Genomic DNA, 27,886 nt, shown 5'->3' on the forward strand with positions numbered 1-27,886 from the left:
CAAAGGTTTTATATTCTCTCCTTTAGTATTCACAACTTTCAAGCCAGGTGTCTGGAGACACTGAGCTCAAAAGAGGCGAGGTGCCTTGCCTGAGGTCACACAGCTAATAGGCTGAAATGCTGTCATTCTAACATGTGTCTGTCTTACTTCAGACCCATCCTTCTCTTCTCTGTTCCTGACGCTGAGCTCTTCTCCGCCAATCCTATCTGCTCGGGGGCTGCTGCCATGGGGCTCCGCTGCTCCTCTTGGACTTGGTTCTGGTTCTTCCTAAAAGTGACAGCAGCTGGCAGGACTCTCCAATGCTGGTGAGCAGAGGCACCTACATGAGCCTGGGCTCATTGGCCTCAAAATTCTGTGCATTCATCACTACTCCCCAGCATGTCCTACATAAGCTACTAGTCACACATATGAACATGTGTATGTATGCATGTGCCAGTCACGCCTGTGCAGGAGCTGTGGCCCAGCGCCAAGCCTTTCTTCTAAACTGTAGACAGTGGCTACATTTCGTGTCAGCCCCACCCCTCATCCTGTCCTGAGAAACCTGTTCGCCCAGGTGTGTGGTGACAGGGCTGCCACAGCAGCTAACTCAGAGCTGTGGTCTTCTTCTGACCCCTCCAGGGGTCCGGAAGAATGCTGAGCCCAGAACAAGTTCTCTTCTACTCAGGACAAGGACAGGTTGAATCTAAGGCCCAGTGGGTTGGGGTGGGAGTTCAGGGCCTCCCTACCACCCCACCTGGGGGAGGAGCCAGGCTTCTGCTCAGCCTTGACTTGAATTGTCAGAGGCCAGGCCTGAGTCGCAACAGGCTGGGGAGCTGCCCTGTGGCCGGGAGCCTGAGGCTGAGACTGAGCCCAGCAGATTTTGTCCAGGCCTGGCTGCACAGGTAGGAGTCATCTGGGTTTGCAGGGATGTTTTTAGCAATGAGAACAAGAGACTCTCTTTCTTTTCTCTCCTCTCTCTTCTCCTTCCTTAGGTCTCTGTCCCCATCTTTCTCAGACTTATTCTCCTATATAATAATCTTTTATTCTTGGAGTTGAGCATGCAGCCTGTCTGTAGGGAGCCTCTTCCTCCCCCACTGCATGGTTTGAACCTGGGAGCACTCCAGATGCCTTGGCTGTTTGGTGGCTGGGGGTTGGGGGTGGGGGTGGCACCATGAAGTGAGGGCCTCTCCTGGCCCCCAGAGACAGTGGGTTTTCTCCTCCAGTGGAGCTCCTCCTGGGGTTGTGCAGTGGGGCAGCCCTGACAGAGGGCCTGGTGCAGAGCATGCTCAGGGAGTGACTGCAGTCAATTACACTGAACTGCACTGAGAGAATAGGCAAGTGACAAAAAAGTGTCACCAGGCCATGCAGGCTGAGAGCTAGGCAGCGGCCAGGGAAGGAGTGATGGCTGAGGGCTGGGGTGGTGAGAGAGAGGGCTTACAAGGTCTGTTACGGGAACCCAGACCCCAGTGGGGGTCCTGTCCCCAGCCCAGCCAGCCTTGTGCCCTGCTCAGAGCCCCACTGGAAGGGAGGCTCACTGGAAGGGACAAAACAAAGCTGATTTCTACCCCACCACCAGAAGGACACACCTTCTATGCTGTCTCCAGTAGACATAAGACTAAGAATAAAGGGACAGGTGGCGAAGCACAGCTTTTAGAGTGAGTCAGGCTTGAACTGAAAATCCAAAGAAGCCGTAGTTGTGGGACATCACCAATGAGCCTCAGCTTCCTCACCTGCAAAATGGGAATAATGAGGCCAACTCATTGAAGTCAATATCAGAATTGCGATTGTATTTGGGATGTGACCTACCCAATACTTGAAGTCTGGCACATACTGGTAAATGTTAGTCCTTGCCGTCCATTGTTCTGGAAGAGGAAGTTCTCAGCAGGAGGCTGGTAGAGTGGTTTTACAGGAAGAACTTGCTAATAGTCAGAAGTACAGTGGAGCCTGCCCAGGATTCTTCCAGGAAGTGAAAGAGGTAGAGGAATGCCCAGGCACAGCATCGTGGGGGGTGTCCTTCCCCGTGGAGCATTTGTGGGCTCCAGGGCTGAGGTCCACTCTGTATCATCAGCATCTCATACGTCATGTTTGTCTCCCCACTAGTGCTTAGTTCTCTTAACTAAAGGCTTCCCACCCTGATACAATTTCAGTCCCTTTGGGGTTGGAACAAAGCCAAGGCTGCTTCCCACTTACAGCTCCATCAGGAGGAGGAGCACTTGCAGGCACTGGGAGCAGAAGGGGACAGACCCCCAAGGGGTAAGGAAACGCATCATGGGGAATCCTAGACCAGCCACTGGCCCCAGGGTCAGGGCAGGGACCCCAGGGGAGAGGAGGCTATCAGCGTCTGCATGCTGCTAGTTCAGTAAGAACGGCCAGGACCCTCTCCTTCCATCCTTTCAACTAGGTGCCCGTCTCTGCCTGAACTGCTGCGCCAGCGTCCTCAGTCCATGCGACCCCCATGCTGGCCCCAGGAAGTGTCTCCTCAATTCCAGTCTCACCATACCCTCGTCTCACGCCCCCACACCCCACACACTCCCTCCCAACTCAAAGCTCCAGCCCCACCACGTGGCCATTTGCTGGACACGTTATGGGTGCTTAGACGCCTCTGCCACATTCACACTGTCCCTCTGCTGGGAGTCCGTGCCTGCCCCCGCCCCCACTCATCCTTCTCAGTGCAACACAGTCCAGTGAGAACGCGCTCCATTGCTCAAGCACAGACTTTGCTCCAGCCTCCGGGGCCCTGAAAATGAATAAGATACTCAGGTCCCTGCTCTTGAGAGGCTCAGGTCTAAGGGAGACACACCCCAAATCAATGGGTACTTTAGAGAGAAAAGGGGGGCAGGTTGGGATTGTGGATGCTCCCCAGGCTTGGGGGTCAGAGAAGGCTGCAGAGGAAGGAGGGTGGAGGACACAGACCAAAGTCCTGGGTGGATGGGGTGTGTGGCCGTTCTGGAACTGCAGGCAGGACCATGTGCAGGATGAATTGCAGGGAGGGTTCTGACTCACAGTTGGGGTCACAAGAGAAGGCAGAGCCCCCATGAGCACAGGATGCTGAGGAGGAAGGTGCCCTGGGGCAGCCTGGTCACTGTAACAGCCATGGGGGTCTGACAGGGATGACAGAGAGGCGCTTGGTCACTGAGGGCCCTGTGCTTGGCTGGGGGTGGGTGGAGCAGGGGCAGGCTAGAGAGGGGCAGGCAAACTCATCCTGGGGTGGGGGTGGGGGAGGGGGAGCTATCCATGTGGTCTGGCATGTTGGGTGGGGACCTCTGAAGACAAGGCCATGAGGTGGGTGGAATTAGCTGGCCCCTGGTTTCCAGAATCCTCAGTGTGGGATCAACCTAAAGCCTTCAAGGGTCACAGACTGTGGAGCCAGAAGTAGGTTCCTGGCCTCCCATTCCTGTGAATTGCACGGACTAAAGGCTGCTGGGGGCAGGAGTCTACAGGCGCCTTCCTGGCACCTGGCCCGAGCAGCTTGCTCAGGGAGCACAGCAGCTCTTCCTTCAGGCCCTGATGACAGCAGGCGGTTCTGTGAGCGTCCTGGTCACCATTAAGCCAGAGCAATCTCTGCTGTCACTTTCAGTCTCAACTCAGATATTATCCCAGAATTGTATTGCCCAGTGCCATATTATTCAGCATGTCTATCGTCATTTAAAGTTAAGACTTCCTCCCCCTGTGGTGCCGCCCTCAGGAGGGCTGGCTGCAAGGCCTGCAGGCCCTGGGAGAAGGTGACAAGTCAGCCTGCTTCGTTTCTTTCACCTTGTCACCATCTCAGGCTGATCCCTGGGAGCTGTAGGGCTGAGGACAGTGGGGAAGTCAGGGGCACGTATGTTCTGACTTGACTAGGCTGCCTGTGAATGGCTCTGGCCCACAGGTCTCACAAGTCTCGGGCTGCCTCTTCCCTCTGGGTGCTCTGGTGGGGCACTTGGGGTTCCCTCAGCCAGGGGAGCCTCCAGGCCCACCCTGCCTTGGAACCACACCCCCAAGTCATTCTTCCACAGCCTGCATGAATCCCGAGCTTCTCCACCAGGTTCTGTCAGCTGAGGCCCGAGACCCCTCTCCATAGCTCATTGGACAGGATCTGAGAAGACCCTCACACCACCTTTTTCATGCATGTGGCCCATGTCTAATACACACACACACACACACATGCACACACCCCAAAATGTCCACACATGCTTCGCCCAACCCCAGGGTGCAGCCCAACCCCAAGTCAACAACTCCCATCCATCCACCCCACTGTGGAAGCAGCGAGCCAGCCCCAGGCTCCCACCCTCTACGCACTTCAGGCAGAGGCAGTCCCACCCTCAGTGACCCCAGCTGAGGGGGACGCTTGCCAAGCTCTCCAAAGCCCCGCTACCCAAAACTAACTCGGGCAACCAGCCCTCACACCCTTTCCCTTTTTCATTGGGAAAAACACAACCAGGATTTATCAAAAGAAATGTTTCCACAATCCTTTCATACCCTCCTTATGGAGCCTTCAGAATGGTCAGTCCAGCCCTTAGCCTTTCCTGTGCAGATCTGCCCCATTTTGCAGCTTTTATGTGCACTGTGTCTTGTGGAAACTTCCGTCTTACCGACCTGTACACGTCTGTTACGCTCTTCTTCAAGGCCTGGCTCACAAGACCCCGCCTCCCCTCTAAGCCCCGCCCAGCCTCCTCAATTGGACTTTGTTGCTTCCTCCTCTCAGCTCCTCAGCTAAGAGGAAAGGGGTGAATGGGTGTCGCCTACTTTGTGCTGACGGTGCCTGTCCTGTGTGACCGCCCGGCTTCCCGCTGGGCTGGGCCCCGCGGCACCAGTGTCGCTGTCTCGGCCTCACAGAGCAGGTGCGCCACAGGTGCCCAGCCACGGTGACCATGACAACACGGTCACACGCTTCAGCCTCAGGAGCTCTCTGAGAGGGTCTCCTGCGTAAATGAGGCCTCATTCTTGAAGGCCAACACCTGCCTAAATGTTAGGCCATCCTGAGTGAAAGTCGCCTTCCTTGATTTCATACTCGGTGCCTTCTAAGTAGAAAATCTGCGGTCATACCCGAGCGTTTCCTCGGTGACCCTGGGTCAATGCATTTGTATCCTCAGCTGCTATTCAAGAATGCCCTTTGTTGAGAGTGGATGGAGCCTAATTTACAGGTCTGTTAGCCCCGTTTGGCCTGTCCTTCGCGTCATTCTTTCTGTGTTGCCTGGTTTACTGACATTCTGTGCACCGCCCGGCCATCACAGCTGTTCTGCTGCTGTCCCTGCCCCTGGCAGCCTCCTTCCTGCTGCTGAGCCGTTTCTAGTTTGTTGTGAGCAGGAGCTCAGGAAAAACACCAGGGCGTAGGGTAAAGCAACAACAGACAGGCTCAGCGCTCGCTGATCCAGCAAAGGCTAGGGCTTTGGGCATAGGCTTTACAATATGTATTCCAATGATGTCAAGCCTTTTTTGCTCCTTCCTAATGCTTTCTGGGCTCTGGATATTAAATCGCCTGGTTAGCTAACCAATAGGCACAGTTGCTGTGGGCCCCAGCCTGCTGGTTTAGGGTGAGGTAAGCTGTGCAGGTGGTGCGGCTCAGCCTCGGGCATCTGTGAGGATGGGGTTGGGGGGACAGTAGAACCCTGAGGGCCAGAATGGGCTTCTCCTTGGAAAGGGGGCCATCGGGGAAGTCACTCACAGGCACTGAGGGGCAGGCAGGGCTCAGGCCATGCTGACCGAGGACACCAAGCTCAGAGTCACTTAGCGGCTGCCCACGGTCACCCTGCAGCTCCCTGAGATGGGCAGCTTGGACTAGAAATCAGGCTGCCTGGGTCACGGGGCAGATAGTCTGCCCTGGACCCAGAGTGCTCTGCGTTCTTTTCAGGCGCACTCATTGGTGGTAGGAGTGTGGCCGGGAAGGCAAGAGTTCTGGCCCCACTCAGTGGCTCAGATAAACGTGCCTCTTCCCGGGCTTCAGTTTCCTGCACTGTGAATACAGGGAAGATGGCGCCTGGTGGGCTGCAGGCCAGAGCATGTCGGGGTGGATGCTTTGCAAGGGTATCAGCAGGCTCCCTCCTCTCCGGTCTCCTCCCCCTGGGCAGAAGGAAAACACAGCGAAGTGACTGGATCAAGGCCCAGCTCTGCCTTTACTTCCCTGTGTGACCCTTTCCTTCCTGGGCCTCAGTTTCCCATCCACACAAGCAAGAGTTCGAACACCTTGATCTCTGAAGTTCTTCTCAGCTACAGGGTTCCACACTCTGCTCCTTTCTTCCACCTCCTCCATCTCCCCTGGGAGGAGGGTGAGAGTGTGCATGTGTGTGCATGTGTGCCTGTGGCCGTGTGCAGTGGGGGTAGGGGCAGGGGCAGGGAGTCCTGCAGAGGGTGAGGGTGGCCCTCAGGGGAAAAGGTGGCCAGGACTTCACCTGCCAGTGGGGCTCAGAGCTTTCTCAGCAGCTCACGCACGGCACTTGGGCTGTTTAATCATTAAAGGAGAGAAAGGAAGCCAGGAGCACCTCAAAGTCCAGCCTGGTGGTGAGTGACTCTCACAGCCGAGCCCAGAGCTGGCAGCGATGGGGCCTGAAGCTTCAGGAAATGGGGTCAGGACAGCGGCAGCACCACGCTCAGCTCTGGACCCCGGAGTCAGCCTGCATGCCTACGACATCGGGGTCCTGGTCGTCTACTTTGTCTTCGTCATTGGTGTGGGGGTCTGGGTGAGTACTTACAGGGGCCCAGATGCTGGCGCTGGCAGGGGAGGCATAGCCACACCCTCATCTCCGGCCGGGCATGGGGCTGGGGGCAGGGGTCAGCAGAAGCCAGGAGGGCCAGGGCAGAACAGGGGTCAGGGAGGAAGGGCCTTCATGAATTACCCTCAGCAAGCCCTCCTTTCATAGTTGGGCAGAATGGAGCCCAGAGAGGTGTGTGACTTGCCTGAGGTCACACAGTGAGCCAGAACAGGTCAGGCCTGGGCCCTGTCTCCTGACTCCCCATCTCTATTAATTCACTGCCTTTATCCTCACCAATCCTGCCCACCCTGAGCCCCATTCTTTCCCTCTTCACCATGCGGAGACCGCCAGCTCTGCAGATGCTTGACTCCTGGCCTAGCCCACCTCCAGGAGTTTGCATCTTAGCAAGGAGCAGCACCTTCTAAAGGACCTGGGGCTCCTGTATTCATGGGACAGGAGCCACACCAACCCCAGGGTCCCCCTGTTCTCCACTGTTCACCAAAGCCTCCGTGCCATGGACAGGGCCCAGTTTTGAGGTCAGCAAGCCCTGAGTTCAGATCCCAACTCCAATGGTTAGGACTATGTGGCCCTGGGAACATATGAAGCTTCTCTGAGCCCCAGTTTTTCCAACAAGAACAGGGAGCGCACTGTGGTGTGGTCACGCCTGTTCAGTGACATTACACAATTGAGCGTCTGGCACAGTGCCCGGCACAGAGGTGACAGCCATAAGCAGCTGCTGTTATCACGGAGCCATTGGAGAGAAATGCCAGCACCTTCAGACCCTGCAGTGAGGCAGGCGGTGACCGGAGTCTTCGGGTCACTTCCTAGGCTGTGGCAAGGGCAGGAACCCTCCCTGCGCCTTGGTTCCCTCATCTATGAAATGGGGTGAACAGTCCCTGCTCCCAGAGTGGGTGTGAGGAGGAAATGGACAAACAGATGCTCCCTGGCTCCTGGGAGGCAGCGAACTGTGAGAAGCACCAACGCCTGGGTGACTTGGGACAAGCTGCTCTCTGTCTTTGGGCCTCAGTTTCCCCATCAATGAAACAAGGTCTTTCTGTTCTTCGGGACTCCCCAAAGCCTAGAGGTGACACTGGAAAGTTCAAGGACAGGTTTAACGGGCCCCAGCCCCCCCCCCCCCCCCCACTGATCTCTGCCCAGTGGCAAATTAATGGCTTTTCCCTGGGGAAGAGAAGCTTCTTTAAATTCCCCTTTCTCCTCCCTCTCCTCCAGCTGTTTCTCCTACCTCCAGACCCAGTCAGAGTCCTGTTGGCTTCAGCATCTTAATAATGGCTTTGAGTTTACCCTTCCCTCCTCGCTGACCTGCCCTCAATGCCTGCACCCACAAAGTTATATCACTCTCCCCTCTCCTTCTTCAGAACAAGTCCCCCAAACAGCTGCTAGCAGACCACCTACTGGTGCTGGCATGGGGTTGGTTCCAGGGTCCTGGATGGGCCTAAGCGGTGTGGTCTGACTTCAGGCCCAGGCAGGAGAGGACCCCAAACAGAGTTCTGTCTCTGCCTGGGGCCCAAAGACCCTCTGTAAGCAGTGCAGCCCCCAGTGGGGAGTCCTGCAGGGAACAGGGGATGGGTTGGCCTCCCTGTGGCTACTGGACACCTGAGAATGAGGTACCAGCTCATCTCCCAAAACAAGCTCAGATGGAGGGAAGGCAAAGGAACGGCATTGCTTGCAACAATCATCTTGCGCTTGCGTAGTGCCGTGCTCTCGTGGGGGCCTTGCACCTCCATTAGCTCCTTTGTTCTGCACACTGGTTTGGGGAGACAAGTGCGGGGCTCAGAGAGAGAAGGAGACCACCTCCAAGGATGTGTGGAGTAAAGATGGTGAACCCGCCTGCCTCAGTTCTCACCCTCTGCATCCCCACAGCTCCTGGGCCGAGGGCCAGGGAATCTGGGTGAGGGCAGGGGTTCAGGGAATCTGGGGAAAACCTCACCCCTGGCCACTTCCTTTCCAGTCGTCCATTCGTGCAAGCCGAGGGACCATTGGTGGCTATTTCCTGGCAGGGAGATCCATGAGCTGGTGGCCGGTGAGTTGACCTTCCTCCCTTCCTTTTTCCCACATTCAAGTCCTTGTCTCATCTCCTGCCAGGACCACGTGGGTCTCCTAGCTCTGCGCTCCTTCCCAGTAGTCAACAGGCACCTGCCACCTGAGCAATATTGCTAACAGACACCTCAGACAAGCATCCACTGGGCACCTTCTAACGGGCCGCAGGCTGGACCTACACAGGTGACCCAGAATGTTCCTGTCCCAGAGGAGCTGAGCAGACAGACTTAGAAACATGACTGCTGCTGAGCTCCAGGGGAGCAGAGGGGCTGTGAACCCTGCAGGAAGCCGCCAACCTCCAGACAGTGCACGTGGGATGAGCAAAGATGTTCTCAGGAAGGTGACCCATCAGCTTGATACTGAAGAGCAGTTAAATGAGGGAAATCATACAGGCAACACCCCCACCAGCATCAAGGAGTTGACCCTGAGACCGTTGTGACTCAGTCTCTCCCATCGGGCCACCCCACGTGTTTCTCCCCACCTCTTTCTCAACTTCCTATTCCCTGGGGGCACTTATATCTGTGGCCTGATCGGCAGGTCATCCTCAGGGCTGTGCTTCTTTCCCAAGTAGCTACTCATTCGCTGGCAGCCTACAGCCAGTGCTGTTATTTTTCTTAGTGTTAATTCTTTTCTTTGTAAATTGGAATAATTGATACTCATACCCCCCAAACTTTTGTGGGTATCAAGTGTGTTAGCACACATAAAATGCCTAGCACAGTGCCTGGCACACAGTAGGCACCCAGTAAATGTCAGTTACATCCCTCTTTCTCTTTGCTCTCCCACTTTCTCTCCTCCCACCGCTCTCAGATTTCCCAAGTCCTGATCCTGGTCTCAGCCCCTGAAGCTCACAGTCCTGACTGCAGATTGATTCAGAGTAAAGCCGACCCCTTATGCCTTGCAGATTGGAGCATCTCTGATGTCCAGCAATGTAGGCAGCGGCTTGTTCATCGGCCTGGCTGGGACAGGGGCTGCCAGTGGCCTCGCTGTGGGTGGCTTCGAATGGAATGTAAGAAAGCCAACCTGGAGGCTCCTCAGGGATACTGGGACCCTGAACCCACCCCACCCCACCCCTGGCTTAGCCCTGAGGGGAACCTCAGATGGGCCGGGGAGGTTGCATGGTAAATGGAGAACCCATTTTGCAGATGAAACCAAGGCCTGCAGTCTCCTCCAGGGGCTATCAGAGGTCACACAGGACTGGGGTCAGGTCCCTGCTCAGGGCTGTCCTCTGCATGGCACCACCTCTCCGTAAGGGACCACCCCTCCATATGCATCCAGGACATGGGTACCCTTCTCTCCCCTCTCTCCCAGGCCACCTGGCTGCTGCTGGCCCTCGGCTGGATCTTCGTCCCCGTGTACATCGCCGCCGGCGTGGTCACAATGCCACAGTACCTGAGGAAGCGATTCGGGGGCCAGAGGATCCAGGTGTACATGTCTGTGCTGTCTCTCATCCTCTACATCTTCACTAAGATTTCGGTGAGTACCCACTCCAGTGTGGCCATCTTGTGTCTCTAAAAATGCTGGGCATGGGGACAGGTAGACAGATAGGAGGGATGGGAGGAAGGAAGAGTGAATCCACGTACCTTCAGTGCACGCTCTCCCTCAGCAGTGGGTCATTAGAGATGAATGATAAATGCGTGTCGAGTGAATGACAGTCTCTCCACTCAAAGACCTCATAGTCTAGAGTTCATTCATTCATTCATTCATCTTTCCATCAATCGAGTCTTCATTCAGTGCCATGCATTACCTGCCTAGAATGTTACAGTTAAAAAGGTCCTTATTCTTTTTCTATGGATCTAAGCTTAGAAGATAAACCTGCATCACATGATGTGCCCAGAGGGCCAGCTCTGGGACCAAAACTAAAGCTGGGTCCTGTGACCAGTCCAGGTCCCCTGCCCTTTGCCACGTTGCAGCCCTGGAACAGGTTCATGAAACAGTCATGGAATGGGGTTGGGGAGCATGTGCTGAAGGGAACTGAATCATTCCATTGCCAGGTGCAGGGTTGGGGAAAACTATACTGCATCTCATTCCACCGGTGCTTGTAAGCAACCAAAATCAGCGTAGGCCAAGGATGTGACCCCCCAACTACTCTAATAAACACAAATACGGGGGATATGCAGGGCCCACAGTTATCTGCACCTGCACTCAGCACGGCGCCTGAGGCTTGTCCTGGCCATGGGATGAGGGCTGATGGCAGCTGGTATTGCTGAGCGGGGAAGTGGCACACCCTGGTGGCCACACCGGTGACCCCCTGGTCTGGGTCTCTGCAGACTGACATCTTCTCTGGAGCCCTCTTCATCCAGATGGCCTTGGGCTGGAACCTCTACCTGTCCACGGTGATCTTGCTGGTGGTGACAGCTGTCTACACCATCGCAGGTAGGGCCGAGGAGCGAGGAGGTCACGTCCAGTGCAGGCGCCGGGAGCAGAGACCGAGGGATGGGGCGTGGGGGATGGCGGGGGCGGAGCTTCTGACTGCGGAGACACCGAGGGGAGGGCTGGAGGAGAATGATGTCCGGAGGGAGGGGCAGAGAGAAAACTGCCCTTCAAAGAGAACGGGGAAAGGGAAGAGCTGAAGTAGAGACAGAGGATCAAAGGAAAACAGAGGAAAAGACCGAGAGACACACTCGCACAGAGAAAGGGGAGCCATAGGGACAGAAGCAGGGGGAAGCTGGGTCAGCCAGAGAAAGGCAAGGAGAGATGCTGAGCAAGTCCTACTGTAACAGGAAGCGGGGTAGTGATGAGGGGACCGGAGTCACTGTGGGCTGCTTCAGACGAAAGCCACCAACGCGCCTTCCTCTGCCTCCTCCAGCGCACCCCACACAGGCCTCGGCAGACTGGGACGCGGGCTCTGGTGGCTGAGTTGGCCCGGGAGGGTGGGGAATTTAAGTGGGCGTTTGGGTAGGGGGAGGGGCACTCCTGGCGCAGCTAACAACTCACAGAGGAATAGACTCCGGGCAGGAAACGACGGGTCAGGGCAGGGCAGCCGCAGGCAGGGGCTGCGGAGGTGGAAAGAGCTGAGCGCCTGTGACTGTCCCCAGCCTCCACCCTGCAGGTGAGCACGCGGTGCTGGGAGAGGCAGGTGATCAAGTCTGCCTGCTAAGAAGGCTCCGCGTCTTCTCTGGTCTCCCCAGGGTGGCCACGCACGGGGCGGGCACCTAGAGAGGAACCCCTGTTGGTGTTGACTGATGAGCCCTCTCCTTGAGTTCCCAGGGGGCCTCACGGCCGTGATCTACACAGATGCTCTGCAGACAGTCATCATGGTCGGGGGAGCTCTGGTCCTCATGTTTCTGGGTAAGGAAGAGAACAGCACACACCCCAGCGTTGCCCCTAAATTCCTCTCTCACCTGCCTTTGGCTGGCACCTCTGTGGTTGGAGCAGAACTTCCCAGAGCACAGAGCCGTAGCCCCGATCCACGCCTGGGGCAGATTCTCTCTATACCGAACCAGGGAGCCCACGTCCCTCCTGCATTTTCACGTCCTGTACCAGTTCCAAGCCAGGGACTCCGCAGGGTACTGGGAGCTGGGGGGAGAGGGAGATATCACAGACCCAGTGGGTCTTGGGGCTGTTTCACTCACTGTGGTCTCTCCCCACAGGCTTTAAGGAGGTGGGCTGGTACCCAGGGCTGGAGCAGCGGTACAGGCAGGCCATCCCTAACGCCACAGTCCCCAACACCACCTGTCACCTCCCCCGGCCTGATGCCTTCCACATGCTTCGGGACCCTGTGAGCGGGGATATCCCTTGGCCAGGCCTCATTTTCGGGCTCACAGTGCTGGCTACCTGGTGCTGGTGCACAGACCAGGTGATGCCCCAGTCAGGCTTGGCCCCGCCCACCATGAACTGGGGGAGAGGGCTCCCTGAGGGAAAAGTGGGCATCTGGATGCCAGAGGGGTGGGGCTTGCTCTGGGACTGCTGTAGGGGCACAGGCAGTGACCGTGGCAGAGCTCAGCTGTGGCTGAGCTGAGCCTGACCCGCCCAAGGGCCTCACCTCCACCGGCACCTTTTCAGGTCATTGTGCAGAGGTCTCTCTCCGCCAAGAGTCTGTCCCACGCCAAGGGGGGCTCCGTGCTGGGGGGCTACCTGAAAATCCTTCCCATGTTCTTCATCGTCATGCCTGGCATGATCAGCCGGGCCCTGTACCCAGGTGAGAGCTGGGCCCCACCCCCATCCGGCAGTATTGGACTAGGGCCAGCAGGGGGTGCAGTTTGTATTATGAACATACAGTAGTAGTATGTTAACCTTCGTGGGCCAAGAAAATGTACCTGGATGTCATTTTCAAATCCTGCTTTGGCCCTGACTGGGTAGCTCAGATGGTTAGAGTGTTGTCCCCATAGGCCAAGGTTGTGGGTTTGATCCAGATCAGGGCACAGACAAGAAGCAACCAATGAATGCACAAATAAGTAATTGATGTTTCTTTCTCTCTCCCTTCTTCTTTTCTCTCTAAAACTCAATAAAAAAACATTAAAAAATAAAATGTGGCTTTCCTTTTATAAGGGAAAAAGGAGTTAAGGCCTTCTTGGTGCCTTCCAAGGATATTTACCTTTTATCAGGATAAACAAGTCTATCAGCTCGGCAGCGTAGTATATGGTAGAGAAGTTTACCAGTGAGAGCTAGGTCATAGTGCCCAGACAGCCACCTGGCCCTCGACCGTCTGCCAGTGAGCACTTCTCTGTGGCATCAAGAAGCAAATACTGAGCCAACCTGAGAAGGCAGAAGACGATGTGGCTCTCACTGCCCTCCCTTCTCCTGCAGATGAGGTGGGCTGCGTGGACCCTGACATCTGCCAAAGAATCTGTGGGGCCCGAGTGGGATGTTCCAACATCGCCTACCCCAAGCTGGTCATAGCTCTCATGCCTGTGGGTGAGTCCTGGCTCCCATGCCACCTGCCACTCTTCCCTCCCAACTGCCTCCAGTCCCACTGCCCGGGAAGGGTCACATTAAAGATGGACAGGGATGGGAAGAGGGAATAAAACTATTGGCCTCCCTACTCCTCCCAGTTATGCACACGCGCACACACACACACACACACACACACACACACACTTTTCCCAGGCATCTACACAGCACTGCTCTGTGCCCTGACCCTGGAGATGCAGCGTAAAGGGCAGGCCCCTGCTCTCAGGCTCCAAGCTGTCTGTAAGTATTCAGGCTGGCAGAGGCCACAATACAGTGTGACCAGTGTGGGGACACAATGGGGCTAAGGGGGCCCTAAGGAGGAAGCTGACCCACTCTAGAGGAATGTTGGGGACAGTTTCTCCAAGGAGAGGAAGTGGAGCTGAGTCCTGAAGTGCATCTTAGGCAAAGATGGTGGGTGTGGGAAATGCCACCTGGGGAGAGGGGCTGTGTGGACCAGGGCCCTGGGCTGGGAGAGCATGAAGTCTGAACTGAAGGTGGCCCTGTGTGGGCTCCTACACAGGAGGACTGAGGACAACCACCGTGGAGAAGGGGTGGTAGCCACACCTCCCTCCAGGTGTAGCCTTTACCCAGAGGACCACAGAGGCCAGGGTGCATGATCGGGTTGGTTCTTCAGAAGGACCACTCTGCCTGGAGGGTTCAGCCGAGGGTCAGGCAGGTGAATGAGTAACAAGGGGCCTGCAGTGGTCCAGGTGAGTGATGATGGCAGCTTGGACCACGTCAGTGTCTTGAGTGATGCGAAAAAGAGGTTTCAAAGGTACTGATGAGGTAGAATTGGCAGTACTTGATGACATCATATTTGAGGGACAAGACAGAAGGATCCAAAGAGAACTCCCAGGTCTTGGGTTTACGACGCTGTTGAGATTGAGATCTGAGATAGAAAGGCAGGTTTAAGGAGGGACGTTGATGAGCTGAGTTATCCCCCTGCCCCAGTAGAAGAGGAAATGAATCGAAGAAATAGTGGCGATGGAGGAGGGAGGCCTGGCCATGATGGAGCAGCCACAGAGGCACATGGGGAAGGGGAGCTGAGGCGAGGCTAGAAAGATATTATTAACCAAAAAGGAAAGAGAAGGCCTTGTAGGGAGATGCTGACCTGGGTTTGGGACACCTTGAGTCTTCCAGGGAGACATGCAAGAGGTGGGTAAAGATTTGGACTGCTGCCCTGGTTAGAGCATTGTCCCTATACGTCAAGGTTATGGGTTCTATCCCCAGTCAGGGCACATACAAGAGTCAACCAATGAATGTATGAATAAGAGGAACAATAAATCAGTGATTCTCTCTCCCTTCCTCTCTCTCTCTGAAATCAATAATTAAAAAAAAAAAAAGATTTGCACTAGAGTCAGGAAAAGGATTGAGGTGGGGCTGGTGGGGAGTCCACTCCTCAGCCAGGGTGAGCAGTCATTCTTCTGGGGTCTTGATCCTTAGAGCCAGAGACTTCAGGGGTTGGTGGGGTCTGTCCTCTCTTGCTACAGGAGAAAAAAATCATCCCCAAAAAGAAGGACTCACTTAGTTCAAAGATCACACAGCTAGTTACTTGCAGAACCAGAAAACAAACCTGGGCTTTCTGCTCCCCAGGCCAGGGCTTTGCCTGGCATGAATATCAACGAAAAAGGAAAACACTGAAAACATTTAATTATTAACAATCATCCTCCCCCTCCCCCACCAGGGACCCACTAACCAAGTGTCTACAAGCTCTGACACCCAGAGTGAGGTCAGCTAGTCCCATGGTCCTTAATGGTGCAGCTGAGGAACGAGAGGCTCAGGGAGGGCAGGAGACTCACCCAGGGTGGTCGGAACCCAGCGGCCAGTCCTCTGCACCTCACCTGCGTGGGCTGGGAACCTCATCCAGCACATTCCCCATCCCAGTTCTGACTCTGCTGGGTGCTGCAGCCCCCGTGGCTGCAGGAAGAGCCTGGCCAGCCAGCTGGCCAGACATCCACAGAGGCCTCGTCTCCCCCCAGGTCTGCGGGGCCTGATGATCGCCGTGATCATGGCCGCCCTCATGAGCTCGCTCACCTCCATCTTCAACAGCAGCAGCACCCTGTTTGCCATTGATGTGTGGCAGCGCTTCCGCAGGAAGGCCACGGAGCAGGAGCTGATGGTGGTGGGCAGGTGCGCTAGCCCCTTCTCCAGGGCACCCCTTCCTGGAGACAGACCTCGCTCCCCTCGCCCCTCGCCTGGGTTGCCCTGGGGAGACATGTCTGGGCCTGGGCCTGGCCTGCCAGGCTGAGCTCCTGGTTCTGGTGCCTCCTTCCTACCAGACCTCAGGTAAGCCCCCGCAAGCTCTGCCTCACTCCCCGCCCCGCCCCCGCCAGGAGGAGAAAAAAAAAAATCTCTTCCCTGCCTGTTCAGGTTTCTCTTAAAATTGATCAATGGGGTAAATGAGAGCAGCTGACAAAGCATTTAAGTGATGAAAAGTGAATGGTATAAGTGGGAGTAAGTTAGCAAGCCACTCACCGCCGTTGTCTTTCAAGCCAGCTGTCATCCCAGGATAACAGAAAGGTTATTAATGTCTTCCATCAGTCTCACTCTTAGGGCCTCCTTGCATCATACCTTTGCGCTGGGGACACAGGGTCCACTTATATGGCCCTGCCGGGAGGGTGGGCAGAGTTTCATGAGAAAGGCAGAAACACAGGTGAGATCATGAGGGACCTGCATTGATGAAGATGTTTATAGGAAGTTTGTCTCCAAAGGATGCACAGCCTTGAACACCAGGCTAAAGAATTCGAATGTGACCTAGTAGGTATCAGTTTTATGCTTGTCAGAGTGCAACTTGGTAGCTAATGTTTCTTTTTCTTCCGAGGCTTGGCATTTGTAGTTTACATAGGGTTAAGGGGTTCTTTCTGACATCTTTGCTTCCTAATTTAAGGCTCTATAACCCAGGTTTCTGGACTAACATGTTCATTTTCCCTTTTGGGTAGATGGTACTTGAGTTTAGATAACTTGCTTTCCCCCCCCATCTCTCTGCCTTTGCATGTACCGTTGCTCCTACCACGATGCCGTCTGTCCACGACTGCCTAATAGATTCCCACTGCCTGCTCATAGGTGCACCCGGCCCTCCACACCGGGCCTGAAAGGATCAGGACACAGGACAGATTGTGCAAAGAGGTGGGGATAAGGAGGGAGGCCACTTGGTAGCTGTTGCTTTAGTGGGGCCTGAGAGAAAACTGGAAGGAACGGAGAGGAGAGGACAGGTGTGCAGAGACACTTCTAAAGGCGTGTCCTTTGATGCTCGCACACTGAACTGCCGGGTTTTCCACACTGATTTCACCAACCAGTGGAGTTTTGGCACCATCTGCTGGCAGAAGGTATTACTGCACCCAGCACACCCAAGAAGATTTTCATCACCTGGATCACACACCTGCAAAATCATATATAGGAAGCATTTTGGGGACCTGGGCCTAAGCCAAGATCAGTTGAGGGGGAGTCAGGATATGAAGGTTCAGCCTCTTCTCTGAGATAAACGGAAATGTAAGGGAGAGAGGCTTAGAGCTGGAGAAGCCTAGAGAAGGGAGAGTCCCTGGAGCCTGGAGCCATCCTCGAGAAGGGTGCTGCCCTGCACCTGGTTTGGGTGAAAAAGAGAAGGAAAGGCACCCCAAACAAAGACCAGAGGCCATTTACTGAGGTGGGTGGTGGGGTGAAAGATATAGATCTCTTTCTGAAGAGCAGGTGGGCTGTATGACCTCGAAGGCATTTAATTCAAAAATCCTTGATCTCTTAGATTCTAAAATTCTGATATTCTGGGATTTTAAGAGTTTAAAGTTCTGGAATCTTAGCACTTGGGATTCCAGTCTCCTAACATTCTCTGACTCAGTGGCCATGCATCCACTCCTTCTCCATGGTTCCCAAACATCCCCTTCACCACCTCACCCCTGCCATGTCCTGCAATGTGAAGCGCTCCTCACAGCACCCTGTGCCTCCTGGCAGAGTGTTCGTGGTGTTCCTGGTCGTCATCAGCATCCTCTGGATCCCCATCATCCAAAGCTCCAACAGCGGCCAGCTTTTTGACTATATCCAGTCTGTCACCAGCTACCTGGCCCCACCCATCACCTCCCTGTTCCTGCTGGCCATCTTCTGCAAGAGGGTCACAGAGCCTGTGAGTACAGCAGGTCACCACACGGTTGGGAGGGCTGCTCTGGCCATAACCTGGTCTCTCTCTCTGTGACTTTAGCAAAGTGATGACCCCTCTCCCCATTCATAGCATCGGGTCTAGTCATTCATTCACCCAACATACATTCATTGACTTTATTATAGAGGCTCTAGAATAGTATGGTTTACAAGGTTCATATAGGTCTGCCATCACTGGGCCAGCAAGAAGGAATGATAATTTGATAAGCAATAAAAAGAAAAAAGAATGGCTGTTAGGAGAGTAAAGAACAGGAGCACCTAACCTATGGGATGCCTGGGAGGGGGTCAGGGAAGCCTTCCTGGAAGAAGCAACATCTGAGCTGTGTCAGGAAGGATTAATGGGAGGGGGAAGAGTATTTCAGACATGAGGAATAGTGTGTGAAAACTCAAGATAGACTAGAAGATCTCTAGGGTCTTTTTCATCTTTAACACCATAAGGTTTTTATATGTAGGTAAAAAAAAAATAGCAATGATGATGACAAAATGAAGTGTGGACTTAGAGGCACTTACACATATCAGTCATGAAACTGCACTGAAATCTAACAGAAGCCTGGGAGGAGCTTGAGGTAGAATAACTGTAACCTTGGTTACTCCCCAGAACAGTCTGGAAAAGGCCCAAATCTGCTGCCTATACTCTCAGGAGGTATGGGATACCATGGACAGGACTCCAGAGGAGCCACAGGAGAGCTTAAGGTCATAGCAAAGGAGGTCATAGAAACCCCCTTCCCAACGGACTGAAGCAAGGTGTCCACCGATGCCTGCTGTTTGCAGAGGTCCGAGCTCCCTGCTGGTATCATGGTCACAGCAAAACTCAGTTGAACTCTGGATGTTTCTGCTCATTCCAGAATTTCTGAAATTGGGATTAGCATCTCAATTTAAAAAATACAAGTCATCCAACTCTTACATACAGGAAACAGGTATAGACTAGGATTAAACAGTGTTGTAAAGAAGATATGAAAGGTGCCAGAGCTTTTTTCTGTTGTTGCTGTTAAGAAAGAAAAAAGAAGAAGAAGACAAAAGATGGGAAAAATAGAAGCAACAAAAGGAAAATATCTATAATGATTTCCAATTTAGCATAACAGAAAGTTGGAAACGGGGATCCTGGTGTTCCCTGCTTATACAAGATCATACTCCACTCTAGCTGAATATTAAGCATCTCTACTTAGTGCTTATTAATGTCTATCTTTGCACATGAGGAAACTCTGCATCAGCGAGGTTGGCTCACTGTGTCAGTTACTCTGGAGTGGAACCAGGTCCAAATCCTGGTCTGTCTGAATCTGGAGCCCGCGTTATTTCCAATACTTCACGATGCCTGCCTTTAAGTTAAGGCAAAGCTGAGTATTAACAGGGAATTCACCCCAATGGACTTGCAAACTGTAACTGACCAGAGCAGGGAGCAGAGAGATCTGAAGGCAGAGTGGCTTTTAGCTTCCTAGGGCCTCTCCCCTGGATCTCACCCCCACCCCATCTGTCCTCTCTCCGTAGGGAGCCTTCTGGGGCCTCATGTTTGGCCTGGTGGTGGGGCTCGTGCGCATGATCCTGGAGTTCTCGTACCCCGCCCCCGCCTGTGGGGAGGTAGACCGCAGGCCAGCCGTGCTCAAGGACTTCCACTACCTCTACTTTGCCCTCGTCCTATGCGGGCTCACTGCCATTGTCATCATCGCTGTCAGCCTCTGTACAGCCCCCATCCCTGAAGAAAAGGCAAGTGTCCTGCTCAGGCTGAGGGGCCCCCAGCAAGCCCCCCTCCTCCCAGGCCTGAATCCCACCAGCTAAGTTTTGCTCCATTGAGTTGTGGTCTCTCCTACCTGCCACACAGATGTCCTGAGGAGGTAACCTCATTGGGTTATTAATTCCCAACTGAAGGGTAGTTCAGCTGGAAAATCACTTGGGGAGGACCTACTATGTGCCAGGCCCTGTGCTGGGGCTACAAAGATGAGGCCTCTGCCGGCAACTGCCCAGAGCGGGTGTGTAGGGGGAACACACACCCACATAAACGGTTGCTCAATCAAAACACAGTGCAGAAGGACCAGCGTTCAAAGGGCAGTCTGGGCACAGAGGAGAGGCGGTCACCCCTGGGGCGGAGGCCAGATGTGCTTATTTTTAGTAACAAGAGGAGGAGCATAACTGGGAGCCTCACCTTGGACATGAGGCCCCATGTTTTCAAACTTCTTTTTCTTTAGAGCGAAAGAGCACTTGTTTGCTCCGGCTGCCTTAACAAGGTACCACACACTGAGAGGCTTAAACAACAGGAAGCTATTTTCTTACAGTTCTGGCAGCTGGAAGTCTGAGATCCAGATGCTACAGGTTGTTTCCTGGGCGGCCTCTCACCGGGGCTGTTGGATGGCCCGCTGCTCCCGTCGGTCTTCAGTAGTCTCCCCCTGCCTATCTGTTCCCTGCCTTCCTCTTCTCACAATGACACCCGTCAAATTGCATTAGGGCCACTCCAAACACCTCCTTTAACCTACATTACCTCTTTAAATGTCCTGTCTCCAAATACAGTCACATTCTGAAGCACGGGGGCGGAGGGGAGGGGGTAGGAGGTTAGGACGTATCAGGGGTGGGGAGGGGCCCATAACAGAGTCCAGGCCAGAAACTGGTCCCTGAGACATTGAGAGGAAATCAGTGGGGACACCCCTCACCCCTGTGCTGCATCAGAGCTTACACTTACACTTCCAACCTTGGTGTCGCTGATTCCTACACACCAGCAGGTCATTCACAGGTGAGCCAAGAGAGGTCGCTGTCTCCAGGGCTAGTTTCCAGCAAGGACCTCCTCCCTCTGCTGGAAACTGTGCTGTCTCATTCCCATGCCGAAGGGTTTCCCAATTAAACCTCCCTCCAGGATCCCGACCTCCCCTAGGGAATACTTCCTCCCTCCTTGCCCCCCCACCCGCCCCCAAACAAACCTTTGCAAAGAATGGCCTCCATTCCCCCATCTCCCACCTCTCTCCTACTTCTCAACCCACGGTGGCCTGGCTGGCGTCCCACCTTCCCGCTGAAATCGCTCTCACCACCATCCCCGATAACCTTCTTGTTGCTGAAAATCCCCGTCTTTAAGTGAAATCTGGGGAGAAGCAGATACTGCTGAGCAGCTCCTGCATCCCGAAGCCCTCTCTCCTGCTCACTTCCATGACTTGTTTCTGTCCCGTGTTTTTTTCTGTCCTTCTGATCATGCTTTTGCCTTCATGGGGTTTTCCTCATGCCCCTTAAATATCATTGTTTCTCAGACACCCAGCTGTGGCTGATAACCCTTCTCAGCCCACACTGTCCCTGAGCCATTCTACCCATGGCCATGAATTCAGCAACCTCCTACATATGGATGAAATGCAATTCTTTGTCAGCCAACACCCCTCTCCCAAGATTCAAACACAAAATCCAGTGGCCTCCTCATGACTTAAAGAGACACCATCCACATGCTGCTAGTGAGACACACGTAAGTGCTGTATAACGTGAAGGTAACTGAGAGACAGAAGCCCAGAAACAGCCCACGGTCTCACGGTCCCACCGAGAGGCTCCGCTGGCCTGGCACAGCTGGATGCCCAGTGGAAGCGTCTCAGGAGAGTGGCCCCAACCCTGCACGTGCTGTGTAAGAGGTTGGCGTCAGGGCAGGGGTTCCTAGTTCAGTATGCAACAGAGGACTGCCTGGCCAGGAAAAGGGCCTTGTTGGAGAGGAGTTCAGGTAGTCAGGGTCGGGCCCAGCTGATGTCAGACAGAGAACCAGCCATGTTCTTATCTCCTGAGCCACAAAAAAAATGAAGTGGAAAGACACCAGGGCCGTCTGGGTACACAGGTTTGCCTCTCTTCACCTGGACACCTGCACTGGGAGGTCCTACAGATTCCTCAAGCTCATCATCGTATGTGTGTATGTATGAGCCAATTCTCTCTCTCTCTCTCTCTCTCTCTCTCTCTCTCTCTCTCTCTCTTGTGCACACACTCACACACACATTCAATCCTGCTCCCACCCACTCTGTCTCTGGGTGGGGCAGCACTACCCACCTGATGGTCCAAGGCAGGAACACGAGGCCACGTTAGCACTTCCGTCTCCCTCGCCCAGCTCACTCTGTCAGTCACCACGGCCTGGAGACCTTACTCCTTAACGCTCTATACAACTCCTGCTGTGACCTCAGGCAGGCTTTATTTCTTGCTCCCCTTTCACAACAGCCTCCAGGCTGGATCCCTTTAATTCACTCTGAGGGGATCTTTCTAAATCCCAGGACTAAGAGTCTCTTTCCTGCTCCCAAAGTCTGCAGTGACTCTCCATTGCATTGTTTTTATAAGAGAGATCAACTCCTTGGTCTGACCTTGGAAGCCCTTTGTCATGGGTGATGGCTTCTTTTCTCCCCATCTGTGAGCTCCATGAGGTCAGGGGCCCTGCCTGCCCTGGTGTGTTTCCAGCCCCTGGCCTGAGCTCAGGGAGTGCGAGCAGGCTAATAGCCAGGCCCCCCGCCTCCCAACCCCACGCTGCTTCGCCCCCTTGTTGCCCTGATGGCCTTCTATGATGGGCCCCTGTGTGTTTACAGCTCGCCTTCCTTCCAGAGGTAATGACAGCATTTGTTTTCCTTCCCTCCAGCTCGCTCGCCTGACGTGGTGGACACGGAACCGTCCCCACGCTGAGCTGGAGAAGGAAGCCCATGAAGACACACCCGGGGCAGCGGAGATGCCACCTGGGGAGCCCCCTGGAGGAGGCGGAGGGGCAGAGCAGGGCCCCGGGCAGCACGGAGGTAGGCTGGGGGTGTGCCGGGGTGCATAGCACAGAGGCTGATGGGGCAGAGACTAGGTTGTAGGTCCCCAGAGACCCCATCTGAAGGTCATTGGGGATGGAGTTTCTGTGGGAGTCCAAAAAATTCTTCCTCCCTTCCCACATGGCTGTGAAACTAACTGTTCGATGAATAATATTGACAAACAAGTCAAAGGGAAGTCAAAATACTGCCCTCATTACTGGTAAAGTGTGGGTGGAAAGATCTGGTTTATATCCGTGGGGCAGCACACTTCCTAATCCTGAACCCCAGCATTGGACGGAGGGACTCATCCATCACCAACCCCAGTGAGCGCTGCACTGCCGAGGAGGAGGAGGAGGGAGGGGCCAAGCCAAGCATGTCTTCTTTATCCTCCTCAGATCTACCAGCGGAACATCCCCTCACCTCTCCTGGGTGGAATGAACCTAAGGGCAGAAAATCAAAGGGTGTTACACTTATTGAGTTCCATCCACATGCAAGGAAACATCAGCTATGGCCAAGAAACACCCCCCCCCCCACACACACACACACTCACACACACTTTATTATTTATTTCCCACTGGGTTTGATAATCTGCCTAGAGTCACACAAAAGCCTGGTCATTCTTCCCAGGAAGAGAGCACCCGTGTCCCTATGGGGCTGTCTGTGCTCATGAGGTTTCTCCAGAGCCACCACCCTTCCTAGACGAATCCCCTGAGCTGCTCAGGGGCCATATGAATGTTGCCTCCTGGAGGTTCTTAAATGTGTTAGAATAGTGTATGAATGAAATGTGCACCAAGGCCACAGAGTATCTAAGTTAACACAGACACAATGTAGCTGTCTTAGATGTACTGCAGTTGTAACTTTCCTGTATGTGATTAAATAACAATGTTAGATATTCTGATTTAATGACCTCATAGAGACGTCCCAAAGTATAAAATTCCCAAGGGAAAAATGATGTTAAATATGGTAAATCAGTTTGCAATTTAAAGCCCCAAATTAATTTCTCTTGCCCTTGTGAGTTAAAAATTTAATGAAAGGTAAGTCCTAAATTTACCCCCTGCCTCTGGTAGGAGTCCCAGTGCCTGGGTGCAGTTGGGGCACTTTCGGACTCTGCCCTCTCCCATTGGGTCAGAGAGAGCTCCTCAAAAAGTGTCTTAGTTCCATTTCCAGCCTCTGGTGGGCCAAACTTCTAATAATTCCAGCAAGTTTAAACCTTAGATAAGGTTTTCCAAGCACCAGTTATTGGACCTGCATGGCACTCAGCTCCACGTCTTTGCCCAGTGCTAGGAGCCCTGTGCTTCCCCTGAGGCCTGAGGTGCCTTTCTTGAGCCCTTCACCTTTGCTTAGGGCCCTGAGTCCAGAGAAACAGCCACTAGCCTAGAGGTGATGACATCATAAGCTCCAGAATATGAGCTCACCGGTATCTAAGACCCCAAGCTTCTTGATCCATCTGCACAGGGAAAAGCCAGTAGTCTGCTATTAAAATGATAATAATAATAATAACCATAATGGGCAATGTCGTCGTCGGCAGCCGTCCGTCTCGAGAGACGATGGCGTAGCTTCTTGAGAGTCTATCTGCACCGCCGAGAATGGCTGTGCAGTCCGATTCGGGAGTGACAATCCCTGCCGCACTTGGTACAGGTGAAGGCAGATGGCTGTTGTTGCTGCTGTTGATGCTGCTTCCGCCTCGATCTTTTCTGGGCCGCCTCCTCGTTGCGCGCAGCCTCGGCGCGTGACGTACCTTGCCTGACCGCGAGCCTCCAGGCTAGGCGGTCGTCTGCTTGAACTTCCCATGTGTTGGGCAATGTAATCTTTTATAAAGCCCCAAGGCTCACTTCAGAAACCATCAACAAAGCTCAGAGTCACCAGCCTTAGTCTAATCAGCTGCCCCAGTTTTGCTTTGCAAAACGTAACTCCTTACCTATTATTCGAGCTTTGTGGTCCATCCACCTGAAGCTGGGGCCTCAAAACTGCTTCTCATCCCATTATCCAAGGGCCAGGTCCTTTCCCTATAAAAACTTAAGGTGTGGAAGAAGCAATCCACGAGCACAGGTCTTTGCAGGTGAGGCAACTCCAAAGAGAGGAAAGAGGAAGGGGAGAAGCTGCAAAAAGGTGGCGCCCAAACTGTAGCAGGGAGGGCACAGCCCGAACTCTCCACGGCCCCAGGACCGGACAGACGTACACAGTCATGGGCAGCCCTGCCTGGTGGCCCCCAGGTCAAGGGCAGAGCCCATCTCTTTGGCTTGCTCCCAAAAGCAACATAGGAGAAACTGAGTCAGCCAAGTTCAGTAAGAGAAGTCCCTCCCGACCACTGGAAGGACAGAAAGGGCAGGGAGAGGCAAGTGCTGTAATATACAAGAGCCCCTCCCCTGCTGAGGGGAAGTTGGGAATGGGGAAGCAGCACCCGCCTCCCAGAAGGCTGCAGGGAGATGAAACCTTGTCTGTGTTGTACTCAGTTAAAAAGCAAAATGGCAGATGCTTTTGAGTCCTACAAAAATAAAGTTAAAAAATGAACTTAAGGACAGTGGAGTAGATCTGAGAGAAGTGTATACCTCTGGGGTGGTAGATAGGTTTAGATTTATTGAATCATCGTTTGCCAATAACTGCCCAAGTGACTCAGAAGTGAGTGCTGGTCCACTTGTTGAAAGATAAAGTTTAGGACAGTCAGAGATCTGAAGTCATCTCCCTGCTCTGTGTGCAGCTTTGTGGCTGTATGGCCTTAAGCAAGCCGCTTCCTCTCTCTCAGCCTTTTCCCTCCTCTGGACAGTGAGGGAGCCAGGCCAGAGGGCATCTGGGGTCTTCACACCCCTGAGACTCTGTAGTCTCACTGACCTCACCAAGTGCCAAGTTCCAAAGCCGTTAAGATGATAAAGCATTTCCAGTGGGTTGTCTTCAACCTCAGTGAAAGGATTTTTATTTGAATTTTATTTTAATATACTAACTGATAATCCATAAAAACCTTTTAAAGTATTTATTTTATTAGTTCTTCTAAACTTAGTTTTCAATGAATCATGTTCCCTTTCAACCTCAGGGCAAGCCCCTTCTCCATGCTGGGATCTACGTCCACGCGGCACATGCTCCACTCCAGCACTGTAACTTTTTGAAGTGCTGTCAGATCTGCGTTCTCACTGCGTGAACCAAACAATCTGCAGAACAGGACATACTCCATTGGCTTACCTGGGAGGGGAAGGTCCTGCAGCTCAGAGACGTTGAGTGATTTGCCTGTGGCCTCAGTCAGCGAGCCCTAGAGCGCAGCTTCCAGTCCAATGCCCTTCCCAGAGCACAGACAGCATCAGTCTGTCTGGTCACCTGCTGCCTCCTCCTAGGTGGTTGGTGCTCCCCACTGCATCCTCATGGGGGGCATGTGATCTGAATAGGGATGAACAGCATTATCCTCACCCCTTACACACCTCCTCATGGTCACCATCGAGAAGCTTCTGTTCCATGATGGTTTGGATGCTGTAGCCAGGGTCAGAGCTCAGGGTAGAGTCCAGGCTCAGCGCCCAGTCTGCAGCTTAGAGAAAGGGGCTAAGCTGAGGGTTCCACACCCCACTCCTGTGCACCTCCTCCCTTTCTTTGATTTCTCACCATGTCTCTTCCTGCCCTGCTCCCTCATCACTCTCCTTTCGACCTTGTCTTGCCCCTCCCTTCCTGTTTCCTGCCTCCTTCTGGCTCCTGTCTCTCAGCCCTGTGCAGAGCCTGGGGAAAGCTGCTCTGGGGCTGGCTGTGTGGGCTCTCCGGGGCCCAGCGGCAAGCCCTGAGCCCAGCCGAGAAGGCCGCGCTAGAGCAGAAGCTGACCAGCATCAAGGAGGAGCCGCTCTGGAGAAGCGTCTGCAATGTCAATGCTGTCCTCCTGCTGGCCATCAATGTCTTCCTCTGGGGCTATTTTGCATGACTCCGTAGACCCGGCATCAGCTGAGATGGATGAAACACCATGCTGGTCTGGCCAGCAGCAGACACAGGCTTTCCTCCCACCCTGCTGTCCAAACTGGAGACCACGGAGGCCAAGACTGCAGGTGCACCTGCAGAGCCCCTCATCCAGCCTGCGCACTTGACCAGTGGTGGAACGGAGGCCCAGAGAGAGCGCTGGTCTGCCTGGGGCCACACAGCAGGGTGCACACTGGTCACCTGGCTCCAACTCTCTTCTCACTTCATTGCCTTAAATTACTACCTCAAAATGCTGTTTTCACCTTCTTGGTGAGTCTGCTCAGGAGCATTTACTCAATGTGTGTCTTGAGATTAAAAAGTGGACGATACAAGAAAAGGAATAACAAGGAAGTTGCAGAAATCTATGTGCATCTTTGCTCACCCTTATGCTCCCTTCCCCCCCTTTCCTCCTTGCCCTACATCGCTCGTTTCCAATCAACAGTTGGCTATTTCTAGCAGGCATGTACCCGAAGGACCTCATGCTTCCATTGGCAGCGCCGCAGGATGGCCGTCAGACCCAAAGGAGAGACCAGGGAGGAATGTTAGCCTGGTGACAGATGGTGTTTGGGGCAGGGGGCACTGGGATAAGGGACTGTCCTTGGCACTCCTCCAATCTGTCTCTCCCTGCTCTCATCTCTAAACATGTGCCTGTCTCCATGGCCTTGAGGAGCCGGGAGTCCAGCTGGAGAGACGGGACTTGCTGAAAACAGGAGGGACTGAGACAGGCTGCTCTGGGCATCATTGCAAGCCCTGCAGAAGGTCAGCATGGGCAGCCGAGGAGCCGCTGCAGCTGGGCCTGTGCCCCTCCCCCTTTGCCTACCAGGAGCTCATGCCCTGGAAAACACCATGACCCTGCTTAGTTGTCCATCCTCCAAGAAGCTGCCTGATGCCTCAGACTGGGTCAGGGTCCCACTCCTGCTCCCACACCCTCTGGACTTGTTTCTGTGGCAGCTCTGATCACTGTACTGTGATGTTTATCTCCTGGCCAGACTGAGCCCTCCAAGGGGCATGAATCAAGGACCAAGTCCCAAGTGACTTTGTACCCAGAGAGTAGCAGATGCTTGATCACTGCTGAATGAGGAATTCCCCAAGGTCACGCAGGCTGCGCTCTGTGGCTGGCTGCGTTGTGCCTTGGGGAGCGGGCCGGTGGGGAGGACTCTCCTGCAGCTGGAGTTCACACACTGAGTCTCCAGTGTCTAAAGTGGAACCACTGCCCGTCTTCTTCCCTGACACAGAGATGTCCCCCCCTTTATCCATCTCCCTGTCTAGGCTGCCCCTGGTCTTGTCAGATCCTCCATCCTGCCTCTGATCATCACTTATACTAGTCAATCACCAACATAAACAAATAAAATTCTGGTTCTTTGAGGTTTAAATACAGCTGATCCTGTGACTACCTGCTGTTTCCACTGCCTCCAATTCATGTCCATGGGCTGCTTGACCCTATCCTGTCACCCCACGTGACTGCAGTCCCCTCATTGCTCCCTCCTGACCCTTCTCGGGACT

General features: G+C 54.0%; 1 protein-coding gene across 4 annotated transcripts; it reads left to right on the forward strand.

The window, feature by feature from the left end:
- Positions 1–772: 772 nt before the first annotated feature.
- On the forward strand, positions 773–26,730 carry SLC5A9 (solute carrier family 5 member 9). Of its 4 annotated transcripts, XM_090269423.1 has the most exons (16): positions 4,743–5,102; positions 5,810–5,913; positions 6,415–6,635; positions 8,617–8,688; positions 9,607–9,711; positions 10,014–10,178; positions 10,973–11,078; positions 11,913–11,993; positions 12,296–12,501; positions 12,708–12,843; positions 13,452–13,559; positions 15,575–15,725; positions 17,541–17,709; positions 19,227–19,442; positions 22,309–22,459; positions 26,143–26,730. In XM_090269423.1, exons 3-16 carry the CDS (start codon positions 6,495–6,497, stop codon positions 26,349–26,351), a joined length of 2,016 nt encoding a protein of 671 aa, XP_090125549.1. In that variant the 5' UTR covers positions 4,743–5,102; positions 5,810–5,913; positions 6,415–6,494; the 3' UTR covers positions 26,352–26,730. The 4 variants fall into 4 exon arrangements, with proteins under 4 accessions (XP_090125552.1, XP_090125550.1, XP_090125549.1 ...); XM_090269424.1 differs by lacking the exons at positions 4,743–5,102; positions 5,810–5,913 and adding an exon at positions 820–881; XM_090269426.1 differs by lacking the exons at positions 4,743–5,102; positions 5,810–5,913; positions 6,415–6,635 and adding an exon at positions 773–881.
- Positions 26,731–27,886: the final 1,156 nt, after the last annotated feature.

This window comes from Furipterus horrens, unplaced genomic scaffold, assembly GCF_987537825.1.
Source record: "Furipterus horrens unplaced genomic scaffold, mFurHor1.1.pri manual_scaffold_3, whole genome shotgun sequence".
In the NCBI taxonomy this organism is placed as follows: Eukaryota; Metazoa; Chordata; class Mammalia; order Chiroptera; family Furipteridae; genus Furipterus; species Furipterus horrens.